This window comes from Coenobita brevimanus, chromosome 57, assembly GCF_032717465.1.
Source record: "Coenobita brevimanus isolate Jiangsu-jjx chromosome 57, ASM3271746v2, whole genome shotgun sequence".
Taxonomy (NCBI): Eukaryota; Metazoa; Arthropoda; class Malacostraca; order Decapoda; family Coenobitidae; genus Coenobita; species Coenobita brevimanus.
Window position 1 is genome coordinate 55,010,698 of NC_137010.1, and position 27,957 is coordinate 55,038,654.

Below are 27,957 nucleotides of genomic sequence, written 5' to 3' on the forward strand. Positions count from 1 at the left end.
TGTACACAGCGTAATCATGTGCACACAGCGTAATCATGTGCACACAGCGTAATCACGTGCACACAGAATAATCGTGTCACTGGGCAACATACACAGGACACTCTTACCCCAAAAGTTTATATGAGAGGCAGAGATCAACTAGACACCAGCTCCCAATAAAGCATCCGTTAGTAATGTGGGATCTTTTAAAATAACGTGAAATCCTGACGGTATATCTACGGGACCATCTCTCTCTCTCTCTCTCTCTCTCTCTCTCTCTCTCTCTCTCTCTCTCTCTCTCTCTCTCTTCTTTCGTTGTATAAGCACTCTTTACCTTTTATAATACATATTTCAAATTCAAATTTCTCTCTCTCTCTCTCTCTCTCTCTCTCTCTCTCTCTCTCTCTCTCTTTCCTTGCTGTTGTTATTGTCGCTAAAGAAGTTGGACGGTCATGCATTCACCCGTGTGTGTGTGTGTGTGTGTGTGTGTGTGTGTGTGTGTGTAGGCAAGATATCTTGAGGAAGAGGTGAAGGAAGAGGGTGAGGGAAGAGGGTGAGGGAAGAAGGTCAAGGAAGAGGGTCAAGGAAAAGTTTATTACATTTTGAGATGGATGTGGATTGGAATCAAGAAATAAACACACATTTCATTGGCGCTGGAGGGGGTATACGCTCTCTGAAATCATAACAAGGCAGACTCAGACCGTAGAATCAAGTAGCAACACTTCCGCGGCGATTTATTCCGCAAAACCACCTCAATATCGCCATGAATGTTACTGAATACGGCCGGGGGAGTACCAATATGGCGGATTCCAAGCTTCATTTCAACATCAATGCTATATCTGAGTATCGCATCTTAAATAATTGAAAGATTCCGTAGCAACTCTTCCGTGGTGAATTATTCTTCACATTACACCTTAAAATACTCTTGTAGGTTACGGAATACGGCCAGAGGTGCTCCAATATGACGGATTCCAAGCTTCCATTGTACCATCATCACTGTCAGAGGATCACATTGTAAATATTTGAAAGGTTCCGTAGCAACTCTTCCGTGGCGAATTACTCTTCACATTACACCTGAAAATACTTTTGTAGGTTACAGAATTAGGCCAGAGGTGCTCCAATATGGCGGATTCCAAGCTTCCGTTCACCATCACCGGGCGAACGGAGGAGGACCTGGAGCGCAGAAAGGCCCGCGGGATTTTGAAATTGGTCGAGTGCGTTAGAGTCAACCCGGGAAATATTTTGCTGCCGGCCAGGTGAGAATACTTTAAATTTAAGGGTGTAATTGGGGGTTATAAGGGTGTAATTGGGGTTTTAAGGGTGTAATTGGGGTTTTAAGGGTGTTATTGAGGGTTTTAAGGGTGTAATTGAGGTTTTAAGGGTGTATTTGGGTGTTTCAAGGGTGTAATTGGGTGTTTTAAGGGTGAAATTGGGGTTTTAAGGGTGTAATTGGGGGTTTTAAGGGTGTAATTGGGGGTTTAAGGGTGTAATTGGGGGTTTAAGGGTGTAATTGGGGGGTTTTAAGGGTGAAATTGGGTTTTTTGCTTATTACACCTTACTGTCCTCTTCTGTGTTACATAAATCCTTCCAATATCGCCATACTCTGCATACTTAACGTATAAAAGGATATTAACCAGCCATATCCAAAAATAAATCGCTAAGGAAGAGGTGTTAGGGAGCTTCGTTACCCTAAGAGAGCACGAATCTAAGAGCTGTAGCAAGGGTCTCTCTCAACACACACACACACACACACACACACACTCACACACACACATACAAAACTGGTCACCACGCTCCACCAATTCGACTTCTGGAGGCGGTAACTGAATCGGTAGAGAGGCGGCCTGCAGTCCTAATGGACCCAGGTTCAAATTCCGGATGGGGCAAGGAACAGTTTAAGGATTTGAATTTCATAAAGGCAGACTTTCCTGATTTACCAGATGACCCGCCGACATGTAAAAATACCCCCACTAATACCAGTACACCAGTCCTGTATGAGACAGCCCTAGTATGTATTCAATATGAACGGTGGGTGTTAGCGCCGAAATGGTGACATGTGGAGGTGTAGGAGAACTACTGGACCTTGGGAGAGGCCACTGCCCCCGAGAAAATAGGCCCTGAAGCCTTTGCCCAGAGTCGGACACATAAAACACACACACACACACACACACACACACCAGGCCACCAAGCTACACCAATTCGACTTCTGGACACACACACACACACACACACACACCAGGCCACCAAGCTACACCAATTCGACTTCTGGACACACACACACACACACACACACACACACACACACACCAGGCCACCAAGCTACACCAATTCGACTTCTGGACACGCACACACACACACACACAGGGAGTCATCAGATGCAGACGTCGGACATCGGCGTTCCGTACCAAAACAACACGGCCAGTGGCAATTACCTAAATTAGTATCTTTGAATGAGTCAAGCTCTGTACCAGGTTAGACTAAATGATTTTTCATTATTAAAAGGTAAAGAAATAAGTTTAAATAAGACTGGTTCAACAACAAAGAACCACGATGCGTTGAGTCAGCTGGGTTTGTTTATACTACAGCAACACGGGGAAAGTGTACATACTCTGTAAGTACACACTCTGTTCATTTAGTTTTACAAAATGGATACATACTTCAGTAAAACAAATTTGGAAAAGAAAAGGGATAAAAGTAAAAAGCAAAATGATGATTTCTACCAAGAACTGGTTGAAGTAGAGACCCACAACAGACTGGTTGAACGTGTACACAAACTAGAAATGGCTTTCAAAAATGAAATGGATGAAATAAAGAAGCAAATGCACTTGCAAAAGGAAGAGATAGAAAAACTGGGAAGGGAGGCCAATAAGAAAGACACAACCATCAGTGAACTAACAGTGGAATTGAGTACGCTTAGGAAGAAAGTGAGTGAAATGGCAAGTACAGTAGTCAATCACGAGAGTGTTATGGAAGAGTTAAAAAATGACACAGAGACAATTAGACAAGCAAGCAGTCTTATGGACCAGAGCAGTGATATTGAGGAGAAGATAACACAGGTGAATGAAGCTGTGCAAAGCTACAAAAATGATGTAGAAACCACGTATGCTGAAATGGTGAAAGTAAAGAAAGACTTAGAAACAAGGGTGGAGGAAAAAAACATTAAAAAGGAAGTGAAAAGAATAATCCAAAACAGTCCAAAGTTAGTCAGAGATTCAGTAGAAATAAATAAATCAATAGTAATCACTGGTATAGAAGAGGAAGAAATTAAAAACAAGATCACTAGAGACAAAAAGGAGATGGCAAATGTAATGAGCTTACTAAAAGAAGTATCAGAGGAAATCTATAGTAAAGACGTAGAGGAACACAAAAGGTTAGGGAAATACGAGAAAAGCAAGACAAGACCTCTAAAGGTGACTTTCCAGAGTGTAAACACTGTGGAAGAGATACTAAAAAATGCAAAGAATCTTATGGAAAAAGAGGAGTTCAAAAATGTATGGATAAAAAGATGCCTAACACAAGAGGAACTGGAATTACTGAAAGAGAAAAGGGAGGAAGCAAAAACAAAAAATGAGGGAAGATCAGAAGAGGACAAGAAGAAATTTTTTTTACAAAGTAATAGGATTGCAGGTACGAAAGTGGTACACAAACAGGATGGAGAAAAAGGAGGAAGTTAGTAGAACCATGTCATGACAAGTATATAAACAAGATGATAAAGTTGATGTACTCAAATGTGGATGGAATGGTATCTAAATTACTAGAGATGAATGATTATGTCAGAGAAAATGAACCACAAATAATATGCCCAACTGAGACAAAATTAACACCAAGGATATCCAATGACATACTAAACTTAGAGGAATACAATATATGGAGAGGAGACAGAAATTTAAAAAAAGGAGGAGGAATTATAATATTAACTAAGAAAAATCTAAAAGTCAAGGAAATAAACCTAGATATACCATCACAAGTAGAACTGATTGCAGTAGAGATCGACACATCTGAAGGTAAAGTAATTGTAGCCAATTTGTATATGCCACCCAGATCAAACACATGGGAAAGAGACGAATATGAGGACCTGGCAGAGAGTACAATTCAGAGTATAAGATCCTTGCAACATAAAATGGAAGAGAAATCGGAAAGAATTATACTAACTGGGGACTTCAATACAAATATAAATTGGAATACTCTAGATATAAATAGCCAAGAAAGCTGTTGGGACCAAAAGCTCCTGGATCTCGCGAGTACAAGAGTTTTTCTTAACGCAACATGTGAGGGAAACCACTAGAAAAAGAGGACTTGATGTACCTTCAGTGCTAGATCTAATATTTACTAGGCAAGAAAATGACATTGACAGTTTAATATATCACCCTCCACTCGGCAAAAGCGATCATGCAGTACTAAATTATAACTTCAGGATAGCATATGACATAGTAAACAGCAATGAGTTACAAAAAGAGCCTAAACTATAAAAAGGGAAATTATCAAGACCTAAAGAAGTATTTCTTAGAAGTTGATTGGGAAAATGAGCTTAGAGGACAAGATTTAAATGCTGTATATAAAAAATTTTGTGAATTTTATGAAATAGGAGTCCAGAAGTACATCCCACAGCACAAAGAAGCAGATAAGAAAATACAGAAATGGTTCAATACAGAATGTAAAAAATCAAAAGAAAGAAGAGATTTGTTGTGGAATAGATACAGAAGACACAATAGTGAAAGGGCGTATAATAATTACAAACAGGCAAGAAACGACTATACAAGAATAAGGAGGGAAGCCCAAAAACAGTTTGAGAAGGATATAATAAATAAAAGTAGTGATCAACCAAAGCTGTTTTACAGCTACATCAGAAGCAAAACCAAAGTAAAAGATATAATACAATCCATTACGGACGAGGGAATCACTTATACACAAGAGAAAGATATTTGTGAAGCACTAAATAAGAATTTCCAATTAGTTTTTACAGAAGAAAAAAATTTTGAGAGGGACTATGTGGAACACGCATGTCCACACATTCTACCAGATATACAAATAGCAGAAAAAGTAATACAGGAGGAGTTAAGTAGATTAGACAGAGGAAAAGCAAGTGGTCCTGATGAAATTTCATGTTGGGTGTTACGAGAATGTGCAAAGGAGTTAAGTAAACCATTATTTTTAATTTTCAAGAAATCCTTGAGTCAAGGGAAACTACCTGATATTTGGAAAAAAAAGCAAATATAGTCCCCTTATTCAAGAAAGGAAATAGACAAAATCCTCTCAACTACCGACCAGTATCACTGACCAGTGTTGTAAGCAAGGTATTAGAAAAACTTATAAGAAAAGCTTGGGTAAATCATCTAGAAGAACACAGTATGATAACAGAAAGAAAGTTTGGTTTCAGAAAAGGAAAATCATGTGTTACTAATCTGTTGAGCTACTATGACAGAGTAACAAACACAGTACAGGAAAGGGAAGGATGGGTGGACAGTATCTATTTAGATTTCAAGAAAGCTTTTGACACAGTACCACACCAAAGACTTTTATGGAAGCTGTACCATCAAGGAGGAATTCGAGGCAAACTGTTTTGTTGGATGCAAGACTTTCTCATAAAAAGAGAAATGAGAACAGTACTAAGAGGAAACTACTCATCATGGAAAGAAGTGACTAGTGGAGTACCACAGGGTTCGGTGCTGGCACCAATCATGTTTTTAGTGTACATAAATGATATAAACAGTAACACTGGAAATGAGAGCTATCTGAATATGTTTGCAGATGATGCAAAAATACAAAGGAGAATTACTAGCACAGACTCTTGTAGGGAGCTACAAGAAGAATTAAATAAACTTCATGAATGGAGTAGTACATGGCAAATGGAATTCAATGTGGACAAGTGTCATGTAATCAAGTTTGGTAAAAGTGGAAAACGACCTGATTGGGATTATAAGTTAGGAAATAAAACCCTATACACATCAGAAAGAGAGAAAGACCTAGGTGTGATTATCAATAACAGACTATCTCCGGCTGACCACATCAGCGAGAAGGTACGGAACATGTATACACTGCTTGCAAATATGAGAATAGCATTCACATACATAAATGAAGACATGCTAAGAAGGATAATAACATCATTCATTATACCAACCCTGGAATATGCATCAATAGTCTGGAGTCCTCATCTCAAAAAGCATATAGACAAGATTGAAAAAGTTCAAAGGGCCGCTACAAGATGGATACCAAGCTTAAGGGACCTAAGCTACGAAGAAAGACTAAATAAACTGAATCTACCAACACTACAGGAGAGAAGGAAAAGAGGTGACATGATAATGCTATATAAGTGCATATCAGGAAAGGGGAAAATAGACATAAATGATTACTTAACATATGGAGAAGCATCAGCAAGAGGACACTGCAAAAAACTGCATAAGAAGAGAGGTGATAAAGACGTAAGGAAATTCAGTTTCCCAAACAGAGCAATTGATCAATGGAATGCACTACCGAATGAAATAGTGTGTGCCAAAACAATTCGCAAATTTAAGGATATGTACGATAAATATGGTTTAAGACACGGGACAGTACGAGCTTGACTCATTCCTGTAAAGATACGATTAGGTAAGAACAATTAGGTAAGAACACACACACACACACACACACACACACACACACACACACACACACACACACACACACACCAGGCCACCAAGCTACACTAATTCGACTTCTGGACACACACACACACACACACACACCAAGCTACACCAATTCGACTTCTGGACACACACACACACACACACACACACACACACACACACACACACACACACACACACACTGGTGGACGGGAGTTCGCGCCTCGCTCAGGTTACGAAAAGTTTCACTGATGAAGTGGGTGGTTACTGTCCCCCTGGAGCAAGGGGATGTGTGTGTGTGTGTGTGTGTGTGTGTGTGTGTGAAGGTCACAGCCTTGCCCTTAGATCGGACTATATGAGCTCTCAGCTCCCTTCCGAGAGGGTAAAAAGCTGACGATCACGACCATCAAGTGATAATGACCGACCCGGTGAATTACACACACACACACACACACACACACACAAAACAGAACCACAACAACAACAACAAGATTTATTTATACATTTTTTCTCTGTCTATCTATAGCCGGACACCCTAATCCCGCAAAGGGTGGCCGCAGACAAAACGCCTCCAAGTCGCTCTGTCACCCACCATTTGACTGCCTTCCCCTAACTCACTCCCCCCTCCCTCATATACCTCTTAACTCCATCCCTCCACCTCATCCTCGGACTACCCCTCCCTCTCCCTCCCTCCACCTCACCTACATACACCCTCTTAGTCAGTTTTTCATTCTCCATTCTCTCCACATGTCCAAACCACCTCAGTGTATTTCTCCCAGTCTTCTCAACCACATCCACATCCACCCCACAACGTTCCTTCACTTCTTCATTCGTGAACCTGTCCCTCCATGTCACTCCGAATGCTCCTCTCAAGTAACTCATTTCCACATTTTTTTTCTTTCACTTCCAGATATGCACAAATGGCCGCCACGCTCTACAATTTTGAGTTTCGTAATGATGATGTGTTGATAGCCTCGTTCCCGAAGTCAGGATCGACATGGATGCGTGAAATCGTTTGGGGGTTTAAAAATTTAAATCAGCTACACCTCGCCGACCAAGAACTACTGTACAGTCGCACCTACTCACTCACTATCGTACGTGGGTGAATGGCGGTGGTGGATTAAGTTACTGCCACACATCTTCCTTTTTTTTTTAATGATAGGAAGAAGGAACCAAAGGCCACGAGCCCGCAAACTGTTCCTTCCAAGAGAAAAACACTCCAAAAATGTGATCGACGAGAGGAAACGAGGCTCCGGGACCCGATCCTCGTTCAAACTCTGGTACTGCCGCCGCTCTCATCCGGTGCTTCGTCTCGTCGATCACAAGTTTCGAGCAAGTATGGCCGCACACTAAGAGTAGATTAACAGTAACTAATGGTAGACTAACAGCAGATTAACAGTAACTAATGTAGACTAACGGTAGACTAACAGTAACTAATGTAGACTAACAGTAGATTAACAGTAACTAATGTAGACTAACAGTTAGAGTGAAAAGAGTATAGCACTTTTTCGTGACTAGCATCATATTCTGGTGTTAATCAGCATTCAAGATGGAGAGAGAGTACAGCTCAGCATTCACCTACCTCAGGACATGGAGGAAGAGAACAGCGGCGTGGTGTACCGGGAGTGGCTGAGGCGGCTGCGGGAGGAGTGTGGAGACGCTGGGCTGGACGAAGGGCTGGTCATCCGGCTCGCTACTGCCCACCAGGGGTCATCGCGGGTCATGTATGCCAATATGCCCTTCATACTCTTTGACCCCAGCCTCCTCGACACGTGCAAGGTGAGTCAAAGCTGTACCTTGAAGTAAAAGAGGGAAGCAGTTAATATGAGATTGAGAGTTGGAGACTGACAAGGAGAGTGTATGTGAGTGAGGTGGAGGGGGGAGAGGGAGGGGTAGGCCAAGGATGAGATGGAGGGATGGAGTGGAGAGGTATGTGAGAGAGGGGAGGGTTGTGAGCTGGGAGCAGGGCAATGAAATGGCGGGGGACAGGGCGACGTGGAGGCGATTTGTTTGTGGCCACCCCTTACATGATTAAGGCGTCTGGAAATAGGTAGATAGATGATTTAGTCCTTGAAATATAGGAACGAAGCAGTTATTATGTCCTTGAAATATAGGAACGAAGCAGTTATTATGTCCTTGAAATATAGGAACGAAGCAGTTATTATGTCCTTGAAATATAGGAACGAAGCAGTTATTATGGACTCTGAAATATAGGAACGAAGCAGTTATTATGTCCTTGAAATATAGGAACGAAGCAGTTATGAAACCTCGAAACACCGTTGGGAGCTCCATAATTTAGTTCAAAATATTAATTACGTGTCTGTGTTTGCCACCCTCTCCTTCACGCGCGATGCTCCAACCCCAGCCTCCTCTACACATGCAATTAAGGTGGTTCGAGGCAGCACTCTGAAATATTGGAACGAAGCATATAGTGAGCGTTGAGATATAGGAACGAAGCATATACTGTGCGTTGAGATATAGAAACGAAACATATACTGAGCACTGAAATACAGGACCAAAGCAGATACTGAGCACTGATATATAAAAACGAAGCATATACACTGAGACTTGAGATATAGGAACGGAGCGGGACCTCTGTGTCTCAAGGTACAACTTTTTCGCTGTGATAGGTAGGCTCTCCGGAGCCCTAGCCACATGCACGGCAATGTTCATGGCAGGTGAATGCATTGTTCATTAGGTTAAAGAAACTAATATACACTTCATGTATGTTTTCAGGTGGTATACATAGCCTGGAACCCCAAGGACCTCTGTCTCAAGTTACAACTCAGCGATGGGTAGGTTCCCTGGCGATCTGACCACGTATGCAGAGGTGATGGTGGAACAAGTACTGTATTTCTAGAGCTGTACATATAAATAAACACCCCTTGTATCTTCTCAGGCAGTAAACATGGCCAGGAACCCTAAGGACCTCCGCATCTCCAGCCACAACCTCTTCTCTGTGATGGGTAGGTCCTTCGACAACCTTTCCATGTATACGGAGTTGTTCAGGGAAGGCAAATAGATGTCCTCAAGGCTGAAGATATTAAGACGTATTTCTCATGTATTTGCAGGTCATATATATAGCCGGGAACCCCAAGGATCTCTGTATCACAAGCTACAGCCTCTTCTCAGCACCGTATAGATTCTCCAGTGATTTGACAATGCATGCAGAGCGTCCAGGGAACAGAATTGAGCTGTTTCTTGGGTTGAAAAGATTTATCAACCTATTTTGTGTGTATTTTTGGGCAATGTTTGTCGCTAGAAGCCCCAGAGGTACCTGTGTCTCAATCTCTAATCTTCTCAGCAATGGGGAAGTTCTTCGGCAACCTGACCACATACACAGAACTGTTCATGGAGGGAGAATGCATTGTTCCTCAGGTTAAGGAGATAACTGTACACCTTTTGTATACTTTCAGGTACAGTTACCTCCACTTCTAACGAGTACAGCGGGTGGTGTGTTTGGTAAAATGTGGCACCATTGTGTTTGTTTACATCGTAGTAATAGTAAGTGCATGGGCAGACCCGGCAGAGCTTCCCCTCCGTTACAGTATCTAGGACCCATAAAAACAATGTTCTTCCAGGTCATACTCTGTCTGCAAATACAAGTGTTTGTCACGTATGTATAGTGGAAGGTAAAGAGAAAAACAAATAGCAATGCCATTGGATCCCATTGTTTCTCTGACAGATGACTGTGAGGCGAGGTGGAACGGAGGGGAGGGGAACAGGTAGTGGGGGAGCATGTATCGAAACTTTGTCGTGTTTCGTTTAGAATGATGAAGGGTGTGATTACACAGATGTTCTGAGGTGATCTGTAACTCCGTATGCTATAACGAGTATCGAATGAATTTTGGAGTCTTCATGTTCGTCATACAATGTGGTGAACAACTGTAATTCAGCTGATTTTTTTTTTTTTTTTTTTTTTTTTTTTTTTTTGCCTATCGACCATTGAGGCCGGAGCCCCTGGTCATTAAGGCAAATTATATACATGTATATATATTTACACATATATACATATATATATGAACATATATATACATACATACATACATACATACACACATCCATGCATATGAACATACACACTTTCATGCACACGTACATATATATATAATAATTTTAATTTTATTATTTTTTTGTAATTTTATTTTTCTTTTTTTTAATTTTTTTAACCTTATATTACTTATAAACTAAAATACCTAATGTAAAGACAATAAAACTAATCACCTAACAGACAAATCGCTAACCTATACTAAATCCTACAGAGACAAATAGCTAGACCTACACTAATGGTAAAAATACCTCGGCTAACAGAACACCATCGACTGCAGATATGTAATGCCTTTCTACATTACATACCTGCACTCATCACCTGGTGACTGTCAGTCGAGGCACAACCTAATATAGGGGACATCAATATATGAAAGAGAACCAGACGAGTCAGGAACATTTCCATATACGTCAGCTGTCGGCCCTAATTAGAATAACTTAAGCAAGATGGTATAATGTAATTACATAATTTGTACAAAAAGTGAAGAACCTCGGCCAGCAGACCACCATCGACTGCAAGTGCCCAATACCTTCCTATATTGCACACTTGCACTCATCAGCTGGTGACTGTTAGTCGAGGAACGGGGTTTAATGTAAGGGACATCTATATTAGAAATAGATCAGTGGGAGGAGGAACTATTTCAAATATGTCAACTGTCAACCCTAATTAATATTACAATATATACATATTGACCGTTGATAAAAACCATAACCACAGTAAAAAAGTCACATCACTCTGATCAGTCCGGTCTCTCTCAAGAAAGCCATCAATTTATCAGTCATAACAATGTCCCCATCACCCAGGATGGTGGAAAGGGTGAAGGGGACGTCTGCTGCACCGCAGTAATTTATAAGTGAAGCACGTTCACGAATAAATCGCCGACAGCGCAGGATGATATGACTGATAGATAACACCGCATCACAGATGTCACAGTGCGGTGGGAAGAGTCTTTCCATATATGGTTTCATGTGTGTTACAACGGTGGCATTAAACCGTAATCGTGCCAACACTTTTTCTTCCAGGCGACTGGGGCGGTTGGCGGTATCCCAGTCGCCCAGGTACGGCTTACAGGTTGGAATATTTAGTCTGGTCCACTGACCTTGCCACAGAAGATTTATTGATTTCTTTCCGAGAGAGAGACTCGACCGTAGATCACGAGGAACGTCCCAAGTCTCCTCGAGCTCTACAGCCGACTTTGCAAGTAAGTCAGCCTGCTTATTACCGTAGATACGACAATGACCAGGCACCCAGATCAGCGTGAATGACTTGTTGCATGAATGCAACTTATTAACGATGCGGCCCTGGATCTCGTGAGAGTCCGTAGTACAAGATGCAATTGCCTGAAGGGCTGATTTTGAATCTGAAAATATGACAAATGAATCATGCCTAGAATTGAGAGCATAGTCTATGGCTTTGTCAATGGCAAAAAGTTCTGAGGTAAACACAGATGTATGAGTCGGCAACCGATACCTGAGGGCACATTCAGTCGACCACACACTTGCACCCACACATTCACTCGACTTGGAGCCGTCGGTGTACAAGTGGTGGGACCCCAAGTGACGAATGATGATGTTACGAAACAAGTGGTGGACCTCCGCCTCCGGCGCCTTGGCCTTTGGTGCTGGAAGCCATGTAACATCAACAGTAAAGGCAGGTGGCTCCCAAGGCGCTATATTTTTTAACACCAACTTGTCACAGTCACTGGGGTCCACACCAAGCTCCTGAGTCAGTAAGTGGAGGCGAACGGCAAGTGGCCGACGCACCCCCCGCAGAAGGTGGTGGTATTGACGCAGGGGGGTACAGGCCACATTGCCGATATTACTTTTTCTAAATGTCCTTACGCCATAGGACAAGGCCAGGTGGTCACGGCGAATACGGAGGGGAGGCACATTCGCCTCCACTTCCATACGAGCTACACGGGTACACCGGACAGCTCCAAGACACATTCGCAAACATTTATTCTGCAACACATCCAATCCTTTCAGCGTGGCATCGGATGCCGAGCCATACACCTGTGCGCCATAGTCTAGCTTCGATCGAATAAGGGACTTATACACCATTAATAAAGATTTTCTGTCGGCACCCCATGTAGTACCCGCTAGGTACTTGAGGACATTTAACGGTTTATCACAACGAGCAAGCAAAGTATTAACGTGAAATTTAACATTCATTCTTCGATCAAAATGTATTCCTAAAAATTTTACAGAATTTTGAAAAGGTACCGCCTGATTATCCAAAGTTAAGCACAAATTAGGTACGTTACGATTAGTGAAGACTACAGCGGCACACTTACGTACGGAAAACTTAAATCCCCACTGCAAGGCCCATTGGTGGACGGAGTCAAGGGCTGCTTGAATCCGCCCAGCCGAAAATTGTGCATTACAGGAAGAGTGCCATATTGCACAATCGTCAGCGTAGAGCGAGTATTTAAGATTCCTCGGGATGGGAGCTGATGACAGAATATCATTGATCATAATACTAAATAAAGTAGGACTAAGCACACTTCCCTGTGGCACCCCGTTTTCCTGGATAAATATATCCGATGTTACGTTACGGGGCAATTTGACAGAGAAAGTTCTGTCCCTTAAGAAATTTGAAATAAAAACAGGCAAATTTCCTCTTAAACCATAAGCATAGAGCTTCATTAGTATACCGTGTCGCCAGGTCATGTCATAGGCTTTATGGATGTCCAAGAACACCCCTATCATGAATTCTTTATTGGCAAATGCATCTGCAATACAATGCTCCAAATTCATTAAATGATCTAAAATGGGAGAAATGGAGTTCCCCCGAGCTAAGCCCTGTATTGGACTATATAGCCCCGCTAGGGTTACAGGAGCGAGCTACCACTCCCAGCACGGCAGCCCGGGATTAAATGATCTAGTGAACGTCTGTATTTACGGAAGCCACATTGTTGATCATTTAACAAATTCTTCGACTCTAAAAACAAAAAGAAGCCTATTGTTAACCATACGTTCCATGACCTTACATAGACAAGAAGTCAACACAATAGGACGAAATGAAGTGGGATTCATTAGACGACCAGCCTCTTTGGGTATCGGTATGACGTGCGCAAAGTGCAATGAGTTTGGGAACGTTCGAGACGCCCAAATCTCATTGTACAATGCTAACATCTTAATCAGGTTGTCCTGATTAAGATGCTGGATCATACCGTACGTGATGGTGTCTGATCCAGGGCTGGTGTCTTTACAGGATTTAAGGGCAAGGAGCAGTTCATCTAGTGTAAACTCTTGGTTGTACGGGGAGTCTACGTCTTCTGTGGCAAAGTCTAATATCTGTAGCTCAGCCGTGCGTTTATGATGTTGGAAACGCGGGTCATAATTGGCTGAGTTACATGAGAAAAACTCCTGGCAAGGATGTTAGCAACGTACACGGGCTCGTCATAGGTGGTGTTATTCACCTGCAAGGTTGTGACAGGGAAGTATGGGCGTTTATTATTTAATAATCTTATAGTAGACCAGACTTTATGTAATGGTGTTGTACGAGTCACCGTGGACACAAAGGACCGCCAGGAGTCACGTTTAGCCCTTCTTATTATTCTCCTTGCCTCAGCCCGTGCCTGTCTGTATGCAATAAAATTTTCCTCAGTGGGCTGACTCAAAAATCCTGTATCTCCTATTGCGTTTTCTTAAAGCTTGTCGGCAATCCGGCGTCCACCAATGTGCTCTATGCTTCGCATGAACTGTAGAAGTCTTGGGAATAGCAGCCTCAGCTGCGTGTAATATGGAAGTAGTTATATTTTCGACCTTAACATCTATGGTCTCCCCAGATATATCTAAATTGGCGATCCTTGAGAAGGATCCCCAATCTGCTTTCTTATAGTTAAATTTTGGAGGTGAAGGGTCCGAAATGATGTCGCGTGTATAAGAAAGACAGATGGGTAAATGATCACTTCCCAAGGAGTCGTCGTAAGGGTCCCATGAGAGATCTTGATGTATACCAGGGGAGGCCAAAGATAAGTCAATGGCCGAAAAGTTACCAGTACGATCATCTACACGAGTCGCTCTACCATCGTTCAGAAGACAGAGGTTGGAATGTAGTATTAGGTCGGCTACTTGCTCCCCACGACCATCAATCCTCAAGCTACCCCATTGATAGTGATGGGCGTTAAAATCGCCCAACACTAACTTATTTCCAGGCAGATGTTCCACTAGTGAATTTAAAGCATCACTATCAATGGGGCCATGTGGAGGACAGTACAGAGAGCAAATAGACAGATACGTGTTATTAAATTTTACTCTGCACGCGACAGCTTCCAGAGTAGAATTTAGAATCACTTCCGTTTGTGGGTGTGATTTGTGTGTGTAAATGGCAACTCCGTGACCTTCATATCTTCTATACGAGTGGTAGTGTTTGAACTGTGGAGGATCAGGACGATCCTCCAGGCGCGTCTCCTGTAAACAAACAACGTCTGGCCTGTGTATAGAAAGCAAGATTGCTATATTTTGTAACTTATTCCCAATACCTCTACAATTCCACTGTAGTATAGTGAATGCGGCGGTTTAAGATTTACGAGGGGGGCCAGTGTGTTTAGTTTTTTTATGCCCCCCGCGACCAGGCGAGTGGCTACCGGGGGACCTTTCCCGGTGCTTGCTGACGGAAACCTCCATATTTTGGTCAATAACAAGGCTCCCAGATTCCACCGAGGAAGAGCTATTCTTCCTCTCCCTCGCTGGGCTAGGAGCAGGGAGGACATGAGGACGTGGCTTTGAAAGGGTGGTGAAGTTATGTTTTACAGTCTTGTCAGGCTTCGATTTAGGCTTGACTGACTGAGAAGCAGCAGCGGCCTGTGAGTATGATGAAGCTTTGGGGAGGTCAGTTAGAGAGTTGGATCTTACAGGAGGTTTAGAGGTGGAGGTGGAGGTAGAGTGAGTGACTTAACAAGCACGAGATCAGTCTGCGTCTCCACAGTGCACATCACAGGGCGGGACATCACTGCCGAAGCATAGGACCTATTCGGTGTGGGAGTTGCATGCAACTCCTTCACCTTTTTCCTTGCTTCGTAGAAAGAGACACCCTCAGTCGCCTTCACCGCACAGACCTCTTTCTCCTCCTTCCACTTGGGACAATCCCTTGAGGAAGTGAAGTGAGCACCCTTGCAGTGAAAGCAGCTGACACCCTCTGATGTGCAATGGTCAGCATCATGACCTTGCGTTGTGCACTTGCCACAGACTGATTGAGAAGCCCGACAAGACTTTTCATGGTGTCCATATAACTGACATCGTAAACAACGAAGTGGGTTGGGGATGTATGTCCTTACGTTAACAATTTCATACCCCACTTTGATATGGGTTGGGAGAGTCACTTTACCGAAAGTCAATATAACCGTTGCCGTTTTCGTCCTCCTGCCCTCGAAAAATCTCGTGATGAAACGGGCTTCAATTACATCTTCATGAGCAAGTTCACGTACGATGTCGTCCTCTTCCATGGCCATGAGGTCCCTGCAAGTGATGACTCCCTTGCAGGAATTCATGGAGTGAGGGATCGACGGCACAACATCATAGCAATGGAATTTGCTCATCTTCATCAAATCCTTAACCTGGGACGAATTTGCAGTCTTTACTAGGAGATCTCCGCTAGCAAGTTTTTTGACCTGTTCTACCTCTCCTGCACATCCATCAATCACCTTCTTGATAATGAAGGGATTGAGGATGGACAGGGGAGTAGAACCAACCGCATGCAACAAAACAAAACTCGCATTTTTTACATTAATGTCTAGCAAAGGGCGTGTCCGGGGCCGTTCAGTCTGGGGGTAGTCCGTCCGTGAGACAGTTGGGGGTCGGTCAGGACTACCTCCCCCCCTGAAGGGGGGGGAGGCAGCAGTGGCGTCCGCCATAGTGACCACTTCCCCCTAACGGGGGAAGTGGGAAGGAGGAGGAAAAACGAACAAGGGACAAACAACCGGGGACCACACACCTATGGCTAAGATTGCCCTCTCAAACCACTCCAGGGAGGCCCGACCGTGTTAATTCACACCCCAGAGCGATCAGTGGGGGGGACCCTCCGTGGGCGAGTAAGCAAAGGTAATCTTAGTAAAAAGATATAGACACTTACTATATCTCTAGCAAAGGGTAGGGAGGAAAATTATTACTAGCTATCCTAAGTGTCACCAGAAGGGTGAAAAAAAAAAAGCTAATGCCGGTGAGGCAGCCCTGAAAACTAGAGAAGAGCGCAACAGAGAACACGTCTACGCTCCTCACGACCATCCATCAAAGTCCCTCCCTCAGCTGATGTTAGGTGTGATGTCCGGTGTCTCGAAACGTGGTTCACCTGAGTTTACGGAGCGTGCGACTCAAATGCTGCAACATTTTTGTGGCTTAACCAGGGCGGCCATAAATCGTTCATGATTATGCATGTGACACAGCAGTCATGGCATGTTGTGCAACATCCAGTCTGTTTTATTGTGAGGAAAAACAATCATTATATTTTCAAACCATGGTATAAGTAGATGTCCTGTTGCATAGGATTATAACTACTGTGAGTGCTGGACAGCTACTGGCTTGTTGTGCGAAAAATGTTGTGCGGTCATCATACAGATGGATGATGCGGAGGTAGTGAGATACTGTATTTACATCATGAATGCATATCATGTATTATAACTGAAATAACGGTGTTATGGATGTTCAGTCCGCAAACGATGTCGCTTTCTTCGAGGTGCTGTTCCATTGGTCTAGATAGTTGTGACACAACATCCACAAACATTGAACATCGTTTATAATATTCTCTTTAAAACATTCATACATTGATTTTCATACAAATATCACACATTCAGGCCGTCCAGACACATTATGCTATTTAATCGTGTGTCTACACTCACACACCGTTCATCCAGAGGGAGCAATATTTCCTTTACTATACATGTCTGTCCGTTTTCTGCCATTATAACACAAGGTTTTAGTGTGTGGCCACGGCCACAGAAAATATATCGGTGGCGTGGTGTTGCTGGGAGAGTGTAAGATTGCGTAGTCTACGTGTGTTTGTACAGGGAGTCTGGTAATACACTTCACCGCCTTACACTCATGCCAAGATAGCAGCCAAAGTCGCGGTTTTGATGACTATACTAAGTGGCGACTGAACATGCACTCACCTCCCAGCAGTTTGAATGAAATCCTGTTTTCAACCAATAGAAACATTAAATAATACAGTGAACAACCCAATGTTATATGTAAAGTTAGGAGTGTTCTATACACAGTGTCATCACACAGGCTGATACAGTATAAAACAACCAAGGATGAGCTGAGCATACGGTAGGATAAAGGTTGAGTGCTGCTGCAGCGTCCAAGTAAACGTAAGCAACATTGGTACACCAGCACCTGGATGGTAAAACCCAACCGCTGCGTTTTTGGCAAAACACCCCCGGGTTCTGAGGCTGCCCCACGTCATCCAGTACACAAGGTCATTGATTAAACAAGGTCATTGATAAGGCTGCAATCTCGTCTTAGTGATGCGATATGATTAGGAAGTCAGTATCAGCTCCCGTTACCCACTATACGAGGAAGGGCCTAATTTTGTGTGTGTGTGTGTGTGTGTGTGTGTTCTTACCTAATTGTATCTTTACAGGAATGAGTCAAGCTCGTACTGTCCCGTGTCTTAAACCATATTTATCGTACATATCCTTAAATTTGTGAATTGTTTTGGCACACACTATTTCATTCGGTAGTGCATTCCATTGATCAATTGCTCTGTTTGGGAAACTGAATTTCCTTACGTCTTTATCACCTCTCTTCTTATGCAGTTTTTTGCAGTGTCCTCTTGCTGATGCTTCTCCATATGTTAAGTAATCATTTATGTCTATTTTCTCCTTCCCTGATATGCACTTATATAGCATTATCATGTCACCTCTTTTCCTTCTCTCCTGTAGTGTTGGTAGATTCAGTTTATTTAGTCTTTCTTCGTAGCTTAGGTCCCTTAAGCTTGGTATCCATCTTGTAGCGGCCCTTTGAACTTTTTTAATCTTGTCTATGTGTTTTTTGAGATGAGGACTCCAGACTACTGATGCATATTCCAGGGTTGGTCTAATGAGTGATGTTATTATCCTTCTTAGCATGTCTTCATTTATGTATGTGAATGCTATTCTCATATTTGCAAGCAGTGTATACATGTTCCGTACCTTCTCGCTGATGTGGTCAGCCGGAGATAGTCTGTTATTGATAATCAAACCTAGGTCCTTCTCTCTTTCTGATGTGTATAGGGTTTTATTTCCTAACTTATAATCCCAATCAGGTCTTTTTCCACTTTTACCAAACTTGATTACATGACACTTGTCCACATTGAATTCCATTTGCCATGTATTACTCCATTTATGAAGTTTATTTTATTCTTCTTGTAGCTCTTTACAAGAGTCTGTGTTAGTAATTCTCCTTTGTATTTTTGCATCATCTGCAAACATATTCAGATAGCTCTCATTTCCAGTGTTACTGTTTATATCATTTATACACACTAAAAACATGATTGGTGCCAGCACTGAACCCTGTGGTACTCCACTAGTTACTTCTTTCCATGATGAGTAGTTTCCTCTTAGTACTGTTCTCATTTCCCTTTTTATGAGAAAATCTTGCATCCAACAAAACAGTTGGCCTCGAATTCCTCCTTGATGGTACAGTGTGGTACTGTGTCAAAAGCTTTCTTGAAATCTAAATAGATACTGTCCACCCATCCTTCCCTTTCCTGTATTGTGTTTGTTACTCTGTCATAGTAGCTCAACAGATTAGTAACACATGATTTTCCTTTTCTGAAACCAAACTGTCTTTCTGTTATCATACTGTGTTCTTCTAGATGATTTACCCAAGCTTTTTCTTATAAGCTTTTCTGATACCTTGCTTACAACACTGGTCAGTGATACTGGTCGGTAGTTGAGTGGATTTTGTCTATTTCCTTTCTTGAATAAGGGGACAATATTTGCTTTTTTCCAAATATCAGGTAGTTTACCTAGACTCAAGGATTTCTTGAAAATTAAAAATAATGGTTTACTTAACTCCTTTGCACATTCTCGAAGTACCCAACATAAAATTTCATCAGGACCACTTGCTTTTCCTCTGTCTAATTTACTTAATTCCTCCTGTATTACTTTTTCTGCTATTTGTATATCTGGTAGTATGTGTGGACATGCATGTTCCACATAGTCCCTCTCAAAATTTTTTTCTTTTGTAAAAACTAATTGGAAATTCTTATTTACTGCTTCACAAATATCTTTCTCTTGTGTATAAGTGATTCCCTCGTCCGTAATGGATTGTATTATATCTTTTACTTTGGTTTTGCTTCTGATGTAGCTGTAATACAGCTTTGGTTGATCACTACTTTTATGTATTATATCCTCCTCAAACTGTTTTTGGGCTTCCCTCCTTATTCTTGTATAATCGTTTCTTGCCTGTTTGTAATTATTATACGCCATTTCACTATTATGTCTTCTGTATCTATTCCACAACAAATCTCTTCTTTCTTTTGATTTTTTACATTCTGTATTGAACCATTTCTGTATTTTCTTATCTGAATCTTTGAGCTGTGGGATGTACTTCTGGACTCCTATTTCATAAAATTTACAAAAAATTTTATATACAGCATTTAAATCTTGTCCTCTAAGCTCATTTTCCCAATCAACTTCTAAGAAATACTTCTTTAGGTCTTGATAATTTCCCTTTTTATAGTTTAGGCTCTTTTTGTAACTGTCATTGCTGTTTACTATGGCATATGCTATCCTGAAGTTGTAATTTAGTACTGCATGATCGCTTTTGCCGAGTGGATGGTGATATATTAAACTGTCAATATCATTTTCTTGCCTAGTAAATATTAGATCTAGCACTGAAGATACATCGAGTCCTCTTTTTCTGGTGGTTTCCCTCACGTGTTGCGTTAGGAAAAACTCTTGCACGAGATCCAGTAGCTTTTGGTCCCAACAGCTTTCTTGGCTAATTATATCCAGAGTATTCCAATTTATATTTGTATTCAAATCTCCAGTTAGTATAATTCTTTCCGATTTCTCTTCCATTTTATGTAGTAATGATCTTATGCTCTGAATTGTACTCTCTGCCAGGTCCTCATATTCATCTCTTTCCCATGTGTTTGATCTGGGTGGCATGTATAAATTGGCTACAATTACTTTACCTTCAGATGTGTTGATCTCTACTGCAATCAGTTCTACTTGTGATGGTATATCTAGTTTTATTTCATTGACTTTTAGATTTTTCTTAGTTAATATTATAATTCCTCCTCCTTTTTTTAAATTTCTGTCTCTTCTCCATATACTGTATTCCTCTAAGTTTAGTATCTCATTGGATATCCTTGGTGTTAATTTTGTTTCAGTTAGGCATATTATTTGTGGTTCATTTTCTCTGACGTAATCATTCATCTCTAGTAATTTAGATACCATTCCATCCACATTTGAGTACATCAACTTTATCATCTTGTTTATATACTTGTCCTGACATGGTTCTACTACCTTCCTCCTTTTTCTTCCATCCTGTTTGTGTACCACTTTCGTACCTGCAATCCTATTACTTTGTAAAAAAAAAAAATTGCTTCCTCCCTTTTCTCTTTCAGTAATTCCAGTTCCTCTTGTGTTAGGCATCTTTTTATCCATACATTTTTGAACTCCTCTTTTTCCATAAGATTCTTTGCATTTTTTAGTATCTCTTCCACAGTGTTTACACTCTGGAAAGTCACCTTTAGAGGTCTTGTCTTGCTTTTCTCGTATTTCCCTAACCTTTTGTGTTCCTCTATGTCTTTACTACAGATTTCCTCTGATACTTCTTTCAGTAAGCTCATTACATTTGCCATCTCCTTTTTGTCTCTTGTGATCTTGTTTTTTACTTCTTCCTCTTCTATACCAGTGATTACTATAGATTTGTTTATATCTACTGAATCTCTAACTTTGGATTGTTTTGGATTATCCTTTTCACTTCCTGTTTAATGCTTTTTTCCTCCACCCTTGTTTCTAAGCTTTCTTTACTTTCACCATTTCAGCATACGTGGTTTCCACATCATTTTTGTAGCTTTGCACAGCTTCTTTCACCTGTTTTATCTTCTCCTCAATATCACTGCTTTGGTCTATCAGACTGCTTCTATCTATCTATTGCCAGACGCCATAATCCCGTACGGGGTGGCCATTTGACTCTGAGTTATTTGTTTTATAGGGAGGGGCACTAACCCTCCACCAACCCACTTGACACGTAGGGAGCACGTTTGGTTGGTTATATGGTTACCATCCAGTGTTGCACGGCTGGATTAAGCATGTGGGAGGCCCGGGGCCCGCTTGGAAGGGAGGCCCCCTTTCCAACTCCCCCAATGGCATGCACCACAGACTGGTAACCTAAATCGTAATATATAAATAGAACACTTTTAGTTAGGAAATACTGAACGGGGACTATTCATCCAATGCTGTAATATGTAATGCATAAACACGAAATGAAATGAACACAAGTTGCTCTGGTGGGAGGCCCCCTCTTGGTGGGTGGCCCAGGGCCCGGCCCCTTGGGTCCCCCCCTTAATCCGGCGGTGCAGTGTTGTAAATGGTTTCTTGGCTTGCAGGAAACCATTTGGCTTGTAACTCAATGTACAGCCACCTGTAACGAAAAAAAAAGCATTAAGTAGTGACAGGAAAGATGGGAGAAATAGGAAGAGAGGAGGGCAGGCACAGAAAAAGAATGATAAAGGCTAAGGAAGAAGTAGGCAGCACTACATCAAGTGATTGGATGATGGTCGCCACCACCTACCACTAACTCATCAACCTAAAATTCAAAAATGCCTTAGTATACTTATATTCTAGGTCTCTCCATTACCTTTTCTAACATTAATAAGTATAATTAATGTCAGTAAATTATTCATGTGGTCAAAATGTGATCAGAATAGAAAAATTACCAAGGCAACCATCTTCTGTGTACCTCTCACAATAAATCATCACATAATACACCAAGATTATCTTCACATATATCCTACTAATCTCCATTCACTTCTCAAACATTAGTAAGCATAACAGTGTGCCCAAAATACCTCTAAGTTCCTTGTCTTGTACAGCCTCTCTCCTGTCTTCCTAGCATCCTCCTACTGTCTTTTTGTGTGTTCTTCTCTTCCATTCTTTTTTCCTTGTCTCGTACAGTCCTACATGTTTTCCTTATATCCTACGTCCTGTCCTGTTTTCCTGCCATCCTCCTTTCCTCCTGTTTTCTTGACCTTCTAGCCTCCTTCACCCTCCTCCTCCCCTAAAACCCCAGTTATTATCCTGCTGTCTTCCCTTTTTTCTACACTCCCTTCTCCTTCCAGTCCTTGTACACTTTCCCTTCACTACATCCTTACCTCCATGCCTTACTACACTCCTCCTGCCAGTCTTCTTTGCTCCTGTTTTCCTACCCTTCCTCCTCTTCTCCTCGAGTCTCTCTCTCATTTGCTTCTCGGTTCCTCTGCCCTTATCCTTTTCGTCTCCCTGGTCTCCACCCTTCCTCCGTACTGTCTCCCTTTTCTTTATCCATCTTCTTTGTCTCTTACTCCTTCCTTCTTCCTGTCTTAGCATCTTACTCTTTTCTTACCTTCCAGATCTCCTGTAGACTGCTTACTTGCCTAATTGTCTCTGTGTCATTTTTGAACTCTTCCATAACACTCTCGTGATTGACTAGTGTACTTGCCATTTCACTCATTTTCTTCCTAAGTGTACTCAATTCCACTGTTAGTTCACTGATGGTTGTGTCTTTCTTGTTGGCCTCCCTTCCTAGTTTTTCTATTTCTTCGTTTTGCAAGTGCATCTGCTTCTTTATTTCATCAATTTCATTTTTGAAAGCCATTTCTGGTTTGTGTACACGTTCAACCAGTCTGTTGTGAGTCTCCACTTCAACCAGTTCTTGGTAGAAATCATCATTTTGCTCTCTACCTTTATCCCTTTTCTTTTCCAAATTTGCTTTACTAAAGTATGTATCTATTTTGCAATACTAAAAGTTAGAGTATGTACTTACATTCCCCGTGCTGCTGTAAACAAACCTCAGCTGACTGAGCGAATTTTTTCGTCTTGGTTCTCTTTTCTGTGTGAACAAGTCTTGTTTAATCTTCTTATTATTTTTTTTTCATTTAATAATGAAAAATCATTTAGTCTAACCTGGTACAGAGCTTGACTTATACAAAGATACTAATTTAGGTAATGCCACTAGCCGTGTAGGTTCGGTACGGAACGCCGATGACTGCCTCTGTGTGTGTGTCAACGGAAATGTTGTGTGTGTGTGTGTGTGTGAGACAGACAGACAGACAGACAGACGGGTGCGTTCATGGTGTCATTACAACTTGCTACAATACGATATAATAGACCCAGGGAAGGATAGGGTGGTCCTTCTCTCTGCAACAGTGAATACTGGCCCGAATCTGTCCTAGCAATTTCATGACAGACAGTGGACACACATAGTATTTTCAATCGTAGGACAAAAAGAAGCAGAACTTAAAATATCATGACGTGTAATGTGTACCGGGCACTGTGGTGGTGGTGATTGTAGATGGTAAGCGAAACGTTGTTATGGTATACTTGTGTGGAACCATCATACGAGATTCATAATAACCTCATGTTTGACAATAGAGTTTGATATTACCGATATCTGTGATGCCGTGTGCCATGGTGCTGAACACTCAAAACGATATTCTCAAGGCAGTTAGAAATGAAACAGAATATTTGGTAGGTCAGGCGGGACTTGAGGAGAGGTTCGTAAGTGGGACGAGGTATTAGAAGAGGAAGGAAATGTTGCAGGAATAGAGAGGGTGGGAGGCCATGACCACCCTGCTTGGTGGTAAGGTGTGTGTGGAAGTGGACCGTTGTTGAGTAGGAGGGAGTGAGGAGGTGGGCAGGCGGGAGTAGGGTCATCACCAACATATGTGTGTGGTGTTGGTAAGGGAAATATTGCTCCCTCTGGGTGAACAGTGTGTGTGTAGACACACGATTAAACAGTATAATGCGTCTGGAGAGAGAGAGACCTTCTCTCTCTCTCTCTCTCTCTCTCTCTCTCTCTCTCTCTCTCTCTCTCTTTCAAAATACAGACTTTTCCTCGTATATGGGGTAATGAGACCTGATATTGACTTCCTTATCACATCACATCACTACGACGAGACTGCAGCCTTATCAATGACCTTGTGTAAATCTACTGGATGACGTGGGGCAGCTTCAGAACCCGGGGGTATTTTGCCTAAAACGCAGTGGTTGGGTTTTACCATCCAGGTGCTGGTGTACCAATGTTGCTTACGTTTACTTGGACGCTCCAGCAGCACTCAACCTTTATCCTACCGTATGCTCAGCTCATCCTTGGCTGTTTTATACTGTATAAGCCTGTGTGATGACACTGTGTATAGAACACTCCTAACTTTACATATAAAACTGGGTTGTTCACTGTATTATTTAATGTTTCTATTGGTTGAAAACAGGATTTCATTCAAACTGCTGGGAGGTGAGTGCATGTTCAGTCGTCACTTAGTATAGTCATCAAAACCGCGACTTTGGCTGCTATCTTGGCATAATTGTGAATAAGTCGGTGAAGTGTATTACCAGACTCCCTGTACAAACACACGTAGACTACGCAATCTTACACTCTCCCAGCAACACCACGCCACCGATATATTTTGTGTGGCCGTGGCCACACACTAAAACCTTGTGTTATAATGGCAGAAAATGGACAGACATGTATAGTAAAGGAAGTATTGCTCCCTCTGGATGAACAGTGTGTGAGTGTAGACACACGATTAAATAGTATAATGTGTCTGGAGCTAAGGACGGCCTGAATGTGTGATATTTGTATGAAAATTAATGTATGAATGTTTTAAAGAGAGTATTATAAACGATGATCAATGTTTGTGGATGTTGTGTCACAACTATCTAGACCAATGGAACAGCACCTCGAAGAAAGCGAGATCGTTTGCGGACTGACCATCCATAACACCGTTATTTCAGTTATAATACATGATATGCATTCATGATGTAAATACAGTATCTCACTACCTCCGCGTCATCCATCTGTATGATGACCGCACAACATTTTTCGCACAACAAGCCAGTAGCTGTCCAGCACTCACAGTAGCTATAATCCTATGCAACGGGACATCTACTTATACCATGGTTTGAAAATATAATGATTGTTTTTCCTCACAATAAAACAGACTGGATGATGCACAACATGCCATGACTGCTGTGTCACATGCATAATCATGAACGATTTATGACCGCCCTGGTTAAGCCACAAAAATGTTGCAGCATTTGAGTCGCACACTCTGTAAACTCAGGTGAACCACGTTTCGAGACACCGGACATCACACCTTCTAACATCAGCTGAATTACAGTTGTTCACCACATTGTATGACGAACATGAAGACTCCAAAATTCATTCGATACTCGTTACAGCCTACTGAGTTACAGATCACCTCAGAACATCTGTGTAATCACACCCTTCATCATTCTAAACGAAACACGACAAAGTTTCGATACATGTTCCCCACTACCTGTTCCCCTCCCCTCCGTTCCACCTCGCCTCACAGTCATCTGTCAGAGAAACAATGGGATCCAATGGCATTGCTATTTGTTTTTCTCTTTACCTTCCACTATACATACGTGACAAACACTTGTATTTGCAGACAGAGTATGACCTGGCAGAACATTGTTTTTATGGGTCCTAGATACTGTAACGGAGGGGAAGCTCTGCCGGGTCTGCCCATGCACTTACTATTACTACGATGTAAACAAACACACTGGTGCCACATTTTACCAAACACACCACCCACTGTACTCGTTAGAAGTGGAGGTAACTGTACTATACACTGCCAGGAACCCCAAGGACCTCTTAATCTCAAGTTACAACTTCTTCTCAGCAGCGTGTAGGTTCTCCAATGACCCGACTAGGCAGGCGCAGCTGTTATTGCAGGGAAGGTAGGCTGCCCTCAAGGCTGAAGAGATTTAAGGCGCATCTTTTATGTGTCTGCAGGTCATATACGTGGCCAGGAACCCCAAGGACCTCTGTGTCTCAAGCTACAACTTCTTCTCAGCACCGTGTAGGTTTTCCGATAACATGACCAGGTACGCGCAGCTGTTATTGCAGGGAAAGTAAGCTGTCCACAAGAGATTAAGGCGCATCTCTTATGTGTTTGCAGGTCATATACATGGCCAGGAACCCCAAGGACCTCTGTGTCTCAAGCTACAACTTCTACTCTGCATTGGGTAGGTTCTCATGCGACCTGGAGACCTATGCGGAACTGTTCATGGAGGGCGAACTGTTCCCCGGGTCGTACTGGCACCACGTACAACAGGCGTGGCGGCTCCGGAACCACCCGAACCTGTGTTTTGTCTTCTACGAGGACCTGAAGGCTGACCCGATGAAGGAATTGGTCAGACTGAATCGCTTCCTTGGCCTCGCCCTGACCCAAGAGCAGCTGGAGAGGTCAGGGCAAGGGAGCTGAGTCATCCTGGGTTTTTGAGGCTTCATAGCACAGTACACTCATCGGCCTAGGATAGACGGACAGATAGATAGACACAGACAGATAGATGTTTATGTATGCCTAGGATAGATAGATAGATAGATAGATGTTTATGTATGTCCAGGTTAGACTGATAGATAAATAGGATAGATGGACAAATAGATAGACAGGTGTTTATGTATGCCTGAGATAGATGGATAGATAAATTTGATAGATAAAGAGATGAAATGATAGACATGCTTTTGTATACTTAAGGCAGACATAGATACATAAAACAAATAGATATACAAATACGATAGATAAAGTGATAGATATACAGATAGATGTTTGTATGAATCAAAGTTTCTAGTATTTTCTTCACTCATTTTAAGATGGTAATAATAATAATAATAATAATAATAATAATAACAATAATAATAATAATAATAATGACAATGATGACGACAACAATGACAATGACCACAATGATGAAAATAATAATAATAATTATAATTATAATAATAGTAGTAGTAGTAGTAATAGCAGTGGTGGTGGTGGTGGTGGTGGTAGTAGTAGCAGTAGTACTAGTAGTAGTAGTAGTGGTAGTAGTAGTAGTAGCAGCAGCAGTAACAGTAGTAGTAGTAGTAATAGTAATAATAATAATAATAATAATAATAATAATAATGTTTCCTCCCCTCCCTCAGCGTGGCAGAACACGCGTCTTATACGAAGATGATGTCGAGGGAGAGGACGCTGCCGATCCTGGACCTGACCCACGGCAAGAGCTTCTACAATGGCGGGCGGGTGGGGGGGTGGGGGTCCGTCGCCTCGAAGGACCTCAACGCCAAGATGGATGCGTGGATTGCGGAGAATTCGAGAGAGATAGATGTTAAATTCAGATACGCGTAG

At 42.0% G+C, this 27,957-nt stretch overlaps 1 protein-coding gene across 1 annotated transcript; it reads left to right on the top strand.

Moving 5' to 3' along the window:
• Positions 1-1,101: 1,101 nt before the first annotated feature.
• Positions 1,102-27,957, top strand: LOC145402019 (sulfotransferase 1A1-like). Its single transcript, XM_080274118.1, has 5 exons — positions 1,102-1,235; positions 7,492-7,675; positions 8,169-8,360; positions 26,746-27,032; positions 27,753-27,957. The coding sequence occupies exons 1-5, from the start codon at positions 1,102-1,104 to the stop codon at positions 27,955-27,957; spliced, it is 1,002 nt and encodes a 333-aa protein (XP_080130244.1).